At 40.3% G+C, this 7363-nt stretch overlaps 1 protein-coding gene across 2 annotated transcripts; it reads right to left on the bottom strand.

The window, feature by feature from the left end:
* Nucleotides 1-238: 238 nt before the first annotated feature.
* On the bottom strand, nt 239-6548 carry LOC123181910 (coatomer subunit delta-1). 2 transcript variants are annotated; one of them, XM_044594319.1, is made up of 12 exons: nt 6320-6548; nt 4956-5011; nt 4709-4748; nt 4155-4378; nt 3622-3861; nt 2929-3094; nt 2016-2320; nt 1497-1683; nt 1271-1424; nt 759-821; nt 571-667; nt 239-476 (listed from the first exon to the last, which is right to left on the bottom strand). In XM_044594319.1, exons 2-12 carry the CDS (start codon nt 4956-4958, stop codon nt 387-389), a joined length of 1569 nt encoding a protein of 522 aa, XP_044450254.1. In that variant the 5' UTR covers nt 4959-5011; nt 6320-6548; the 3' UTR covers nt 239-386. The 2 variants fall into 2 exon arrangements, with proteins under 2 accessions (XP_044450254.1, XP_044450253.1); XM_044594318.1 differs by having other exon boundaries at nt 4956-5014; nt 6320-6476.
* Between the last annotated feature and the right edge of the window lie 815 nt (nt 6549-7363).

The following is a 7363-nucleotide window of genomic DNA, read 5'->3' as shown; positions in this document are numbered from 1 at the left end:
AGAGAAAAGAAAAGTAACTCAACTGGTTGTGCGGTTCGAAGCAGAACACATCACACTACTAATAGAAAAGAAAAGTAACTCCTGGATGTTGAGCGGTTCAAGGCGGAACATTCGTTCCCTACTTATTCTGCTTAATAGTGAAATTTAGGTAGTGGAGCAGATCGCAAAGATTTCAAAGACCCAACAGTTCATGTACGAAACAGAAACAGCAATCTCACGAGAAATACTACAAACAGGGTACAGGAGAATTCATGCTTTTATTTCTCAATGGTGCCACACGCTATGTATGGGACAGGCCAACACACACATTTTTAAACAAATTTGATGCAAAATTATACTCGTTGTGCCACTAACAAGAAACAGCAGTAACGGCTTTAATTATGGCTTTAGACTATTTGATAGTTCGCAGCAACCAAACGGACCCTCTGTGAATACTTTGGAGGGTTGCCTTCCTTCAGAGGATGAATTCCAGTGACCTGACATTTTTCCAGAAACCCAAATAAATAACTGGGGAGATCAGAAAGAAAAAAAAAGCAGTCAAAACCAAACACTACAGGAGAACTAACTAACCTTCAAATCACTGAAAGTATTGGAAGCAGCAAATCCAATAGAGATGGGGAAAAATGTTGACGGGTCAGCCGGGGGGACAATAAATTCCATCGACCCACTGAGAAGGCATAAACATTGGTTAGTGAAACAGGATTTAACTAGGTAGTAGCCACAACTATTGAGTCAATGAAATAACATATCTCATCCACCTGCGGTTTGACTGATCAATAAGGATGATGGACCATTCCAATACAGAGTTTCTTGGGTCATACCTATAAGCACAAGGAGAAGTTAGATAACAATCAGGAAGAGAAGCAACGAATATAAGCAGCTGATCGCCATTGCATTCTGCAACGACGAGCAATAAAATGTACCACCGTTTCTTTACTACTATCAAGCATATTGACATATAGGATGCTAGAGCTTTATTTCATCAATGTCCACTCCTTACTAGCTTGAAACACCAGTTGTAAGGACAATTGGTTTGAATGCAGGTCATCACTACCTATTTTTTAAGCTCAACACTACCAGTTTATATAATATCGACCATATTATCAAAAAGGGAGTGAAGTGGTAATAGGACTGTATAACACCATGCAACTGGATTTGCAAGCATGATTCTCATGTACATTAGAAAATTGTCATTAATAATTTCTGCAAGATATTCTAATAACTAAAACATATCAGGAAACACAAACAAAAGAGTAGCTCGAAACATTACTTCCACTCTCCATCAATCTGTTTAACAGTTGGAGCCTCCCGAAGTGCAGGTAGAGGAATAGATATGACAACATTGTTCAGGTCAAACATCTCTGAAGCCTCATATTCAATGTTGACATAGGTTTCATTTCCAGATACCGAGGGCCAGCAGTTAACTACACAAACAAGACGAATTACAGAATGTCCAAATTAATAGAATACCACAACAGAATAAAGTGATTGTGCACCTGACAGAGGTAAATTCGATTCATTCATCCCCTGGATTCTCCATTTCACAAGTGGTGTTTCATTTTGACCACTTGGGAAAGGCCTGTTTGGATCTTTTGCTCCAACAATTTGCTGGCTGTTAAACAACTCCTTGTGGATATTGGGGTGTGTTTTGAAGCTGAGTCCAGGTACATCTTTGTTTTCGATCTGTACAGCACCATCACATATCAAAAATATAAGCTCCAATAAATTGTGGTGGGCCACTCCATAATGCATAATAGTGTACAACAAGATTTTATTGCTCTGATTAACATCATCAATAAATAAATTCAACATAAATGAATATGAATGTCATAACTTGTGAAAATGACCGATATTGTATTCCCATGCAATAGATGGGCCATGCAAGAATTATTTTAGCTGGAATGTTGACACAACAGAAGAGGACCAGTCTGTTCAATTAGTGTAAAATGCGGTAATAAACTAAACTGACAATGAAAATAAAATGCACTGTTGGTTGAAGTCCAGAAAAATAATACCTGTAACTGGATAAATCCATCTGCATCATTAAGGACCTGAAGAGCAAGGGTTCCTTGCACATCAAAGTTATTAACACCTCCATCTCTTTTAACTATTACATTAAGTTTCTCTTCAATAGTCACGGTGATGGGATCGCTTGGTATAAGAGGCGAGGACCTTGAAGAAACTGCACTTGGTTGTACATCCTCCAAAATGACTTCTCCTTCAGCTTTCAAAGATTCTAGGAACTGATTTGTCTTCTGTGATTTGCCTAATTTCATACCAAAACCTTTGCCAGGAGCAGTAGCAGCAGCTGACGGACGACCTGTAGACATGTTGCTGTTAATTAGACCAAAAATGTCTGTGATATAGCTTCCTGAACTCTCTCTAACAATAGTACAAGGCAGGTAACATAGCTGCCCAGCATTAACAGAGGGGAAAATCTGCCTTCAAAGACCTGAATAAAACTTCCCTACTTGGCATATCCGAGAAACCCAGAGATTTATCTATCAGCACACAACCAACAATGAAATGCACAAACAGGAGAAATCAAGAGGCAGGTATGTTTTTATTATTAAGAACTATACTAATGAATCTAAAATACTCGTATGGAACGTGCATGAATGGAAGTGCTGCAGTAGGTAAACTCTGAGTTATTTTCATGAATAGTGTAAACTCTAGCGTTTCCTATTGTGTACACAAAACAAACATGAGTGTGTTTCATGGACGGATGTAACAGGCTAGGTGAATGTATTTCATATACATGAAAAGAACACCACAATGAAATATAACTACATGCAAACAACACAAAGGAAAGGTGTTAACCAATCCCACAAAATAATTTGTAACAGTAACTTTTCATTAATGTGAGTAACTTATCATTCATGTGAGACAACTATTTGCTTAAAAGACAAAGAGGCCTTAAGTTACCACCTTTGGGTTTACTCGCAAACGAGTCCATATCAGCGCCTATTCCACTTAATCCAGAACCACTTCCAAAGCCAGTACCACTAATGTTCATGTCACTGAAAGTTTTTTCAATAACACGGGGACCAGATATTGATGAGTATCCTCCTTTGTCAAGTTTGCCTTTCTCCATCTGAATCAACACCAACCAGAAAAAAAAATCTCAAGGCATGATCAAAATAATGCTCAATAAACAGTATGGTAAGAGTGCTGTAATTGATGAAATGCAATTGCGATTTAAACAATAAAATACAAATTCATGCTGTCATTTTATAGTAATTGGCACTTTTCCTTTGGATATAAGACAAGTTTGCTAGCAATGCTCACTTCCATAATAAATTCTCCTACATATGCTTACAAGTTCTAATGTTACAGAAATTAGTAATGAAAAAAAGAAAGCTTAGCCAAGACATGCTTACTGGCTAACTGTAAAAGTGTGACCCAAGCAAACATGCGAGACTGAAGCAGCTGATACCAACTATAATAGACCTAAGCTGATGCAAAATTGACAGCTGAAATATCCCAAATAACCCATACAAACCAACTAGAAATTACAGTGTCTTCTTTTTCCTAATGACCAGAGCTCACTAAATTAAATGTCATTTTTTTTCTCCAAGGTAGAATACATAGTGTTATTATAGAGAAAAGTGTATGGTATACCCTGATTTTGTCAAGCTCACTAGCTCTCTTCTTCATGACATCTTTAGTTTCATTGATTTTGCTCTGCATCATCAGCTTATGCGCCTTCTCTTCATGGCTTTCCATCTCACAGTATTGCTTGACTTGTTGCACCGTCACATTTTCCTTGTTTCCGAGAGAGATTGCCTCATCAAATGCAAATATAAGCTCAAATGCTGTTTTACAGATACTATCCTCATCCAGAGAAGAGTACTCAGGCACCTTTATAAATGTTAAGGAGACCATGGTACTGAACTATTGCAAAAAAAGAAATATCACAGCATAGCAGCATACACAATGGTGGGTAGATACTCCCAGCTCTTACACATGATTTATATTTTTAAGTATAATTTATCAACGAAGAATGGTGTTCAAGATACACTATCTGCTGTTTAGTTATCATGAGGGAACAAATACATTACAAAAACTATCACCCTTTTCATGTATTATTTAATGACTTTATTAATAAGGTAGGATTCTAAAACTGGAAAACTGAAGATATGAAAATAGGATACAAGCTTGGATAGTAGCCTCAGTGTGTCCAGATCTTCAAGAATGTTACTCTGCTTGTTTGTAATAAGCAGCAGATATAGGCCTTCAATAGGTTGATAAACATAACGGACACTTTCAGTCTCAAGATAAGTGTGCTGCTTCCCAGTTCCAACAAGTTTTGGGAATGCTGCAAGTAATCCTTCGATCCTAATTCGAGACATGTCAACATACTGTCTTGAAACAAGTGCTGCAATGTAAAGTTTTGAAGGAAATGTTAACCACAAAGGAGCCCTGTTGCATACAAACTCACAGAATATAGAAGTTAACAATGCACTAATCCAGCATTATGATAATAGCTACTCCCTCCATCCCATAATATAAGATGTTACTACAATCAATATGTGAGTATATTGGTTGTAATAACATCTTATATTATGGGACGGAGGGAGTAGTTCACTTCAGTTAGTAAACCTTGGCTGAAAATTATATGCTATATTAAAAGAACAAAATGAATCAATTTATTTGGGGATTGGCATGAATATTCAGTCACTAACTGAAATGTTTTAACTCATCGCACCTTTTCCAGATTTTGAGATGATGGAAGCAGCAAGAACCACCTGGGGGTAGATGAGAACAATCAGTTCCTTCAAACAATAAAGTGGGACTACTTTTTTTAATTTATTTTGCAATAAAGGTCAGGCAGACTTAATATGAGCAATAAAGAAAACTTTTAACATGTTCATGACAACAAAAAACACCATGAGAGCCCAGATCTAACTGGTTATTCATAGGCAGATTGACAGGCTTAAGGCAATTCACCATACCATTTTCAGTAACTTTGTTGGTCCCCCGAACTAACACAAGCCAGCAAATTATGCACCTGCCAGAAGAAGAAAGAATAATGCATCAGCAAACAATCATCCAGCAAAACCAACACTGAGCGGAGAAAAGAAGAGGTAACCGTAATTGCATCACTAGGAGCCATATACTTATTACTAGCCCTTCAAGCTTCAGAGCAACAAAATAGCTGCTGAACATGCTCCTCAATCCAATACATTTTTGTTTGGTTCAAGAATGACATTGCAGATGTACTTGGAACGGAATTGCAGGGAGTTGTGCTGTGATGATTGATTCCCTTACTTGTTTGGTTCTAGCGGGTCACTAACGTGATCGGTTCAGACAGTTGACGCATCATCAAATGGTAAACTAGCACTCAGCAAGAAGACGAACTTCACCGACGAGAACTTGATAAAACCAAACACTGCCGGTTCAATAACTATATGATCCCCCACCACCGGGATGGTTTTAAGTAAAGTGCTTGTAGTGGTGCTCCACCATGGAGCAAACAAGTCTGCAACCAACTGGATGGGTCAGAGAGGAAGGAAGAACTGGATGAGAATGATCACAACAGTGAAGATGCCCAGCGAGGATGGTAATGGCAGATCTCACATTGAAGCTTGCCTGCCTGCTGCCAGAGGAAGGGGAGGGACAGACGGTTGGAACGAGAAATGGTGACACTGCTTCAGATCTCAGGCAGTGGATCTGATCATCAGACTGGGGCAAGGACAAATTTCCATGGAGGCAATCAGGCAAGTGGAACCTTTTTATTCAAACATGTACATCCCATCTCTCAGATTCGGGGGAAAAACATGTCTTATTCATTACATTGTACATTACACCGCTCAGCTCTAGTGCAGAACCAATTTGACCATCAACGACCAATACCACAAACTTTTCATCTCTGAAACAAATATCGCAACGATTTTCAATTGTGCAAACTATTGCCAAACTGCTTTGCATATGAAAAATACATGGTGCATCAGGTAGGCAACAATATACTCAACAAGTTCACATCCAACACGGCCAACCCAACAACTTTAAGCATCCCAGATTTCACCGACAAAATGCACATCGTAAATAGCACTAGGCCTCTCAGATCCGGCATCCTGGGCACGCTAATCTGAACAAACGAGCCCGAGGAGGATCAGGGGAGCGGGCGACTGGGGGGAGTGGGAGATCGGTGGGCCGGGAAGCAGTACTCACGGGCGGAAGGGGAGCAACGGGCAGATCCGGCGGAAGGGAAGCGAGGGGCTAGCCACGGGGAGGAGCGGGAAGGGGAAGCGACGGGAGGAGAATGAAGTGGAGGAGGACTGGAGAAGGAGGAGGGGGAGGGGTTGGGAAATTATACCTTCGCAGGCGAGGAGATGCGCCGGGCCGCCGTCCGCCGGATCTACTGCCTTCGTCCGCGACGAGGGCTATGGAGAAAATGCCGGGAGCGCGCCCGTTCCGGTAGAGTTTTGGCGAGATCTGGAGGGTGGGGGGAAGAAGGTCGCACGAGACGAGAGTGGTTAAAGCGGCGCAAGTTTCAGAGTTCCGCTAGCAATTTCCGCGTAGGACCCCGGGGCCTCACGCACCATTGCTTCCTCAGCACTGTTTCGGGGTTTTTTTTGGCTAGCAATTTTTTTTCTTTTTCATTCTAAAAAAAATGCTCTCAGTTTGAAAGAAGAAAACACATTTATTTTTAAAAACTCATAAAAAGATGAATGTTCAAAAGATATGTGTTTATAACCACTAAAAAAATCAGAGCCAAAATCAAAAGTACACATCAAGAAACAAAAAATTAGACAAATCCAATATGAGTAGTCGGATTTGCATCTGAATATCATAGGAGTTGTAGACACATGTGTTGTGAACCTTCAAAAAAAATTGTGAAACATCTTTGTTTGAACGGTCACTAGGAGGAGAGCTTCCCCGGTGGATACATTGCTTAAAAGAGGCCAAAGGCAAGATCCACCCATTTTGGTTTTGGCTTGAAAACTGGATCGAAAACTTTAACAAATTGACCCCGTTTATGAGGAAACCCGGGCCGAAAACTGTACAGGAACAAAGGGAAACGAAGGTGAGAAAAAAGGATGCCCGGGACAAGGCACGACCTAGCTAGCAGACAAAAAACCATCACCACGAGAGACGCAATTAGATGTTGGGTGTCAGCGAGGGATCACAACACCAAGACTTTGCAAACAACCCGGCTCAGGAGCATCCACAATCAACAAGTGCCATAGCAAATACGAGCTTTGACTTGAAGCTCCGCCACAGAAAATTGGAACGATTAGCAAGCTTGTGAGGCATCTTGCATCATCATTGAGCAAAGATGAACCGAGACAACACCAAGAGCACGAAGCTCACCGCGACACAATGATAACCATGAGAGGGTCTTGAGCAAGCATCACCA

This window comes from Triticum aestivum, chromosome 1D (genome assembly GCF_018294505.1).
Source record: "Triticum aestivum cultivar Chinese Spring chromosome 1D, IWGSC CS RefSeq v2.1, whole genome shotgun sequence".
Taxonomy (NCBI): Eukaryota; Viridiplantae; Streptophyta; class Magnoliopsida; order Poales; family Poaceae; genus Triticum; species Triticum aestivum.
The sequence above is the reverse complement of the archived record's forward strand: the minus strand, read 5'-3'. Positions and strand labels throughout refer to the sequence as shown.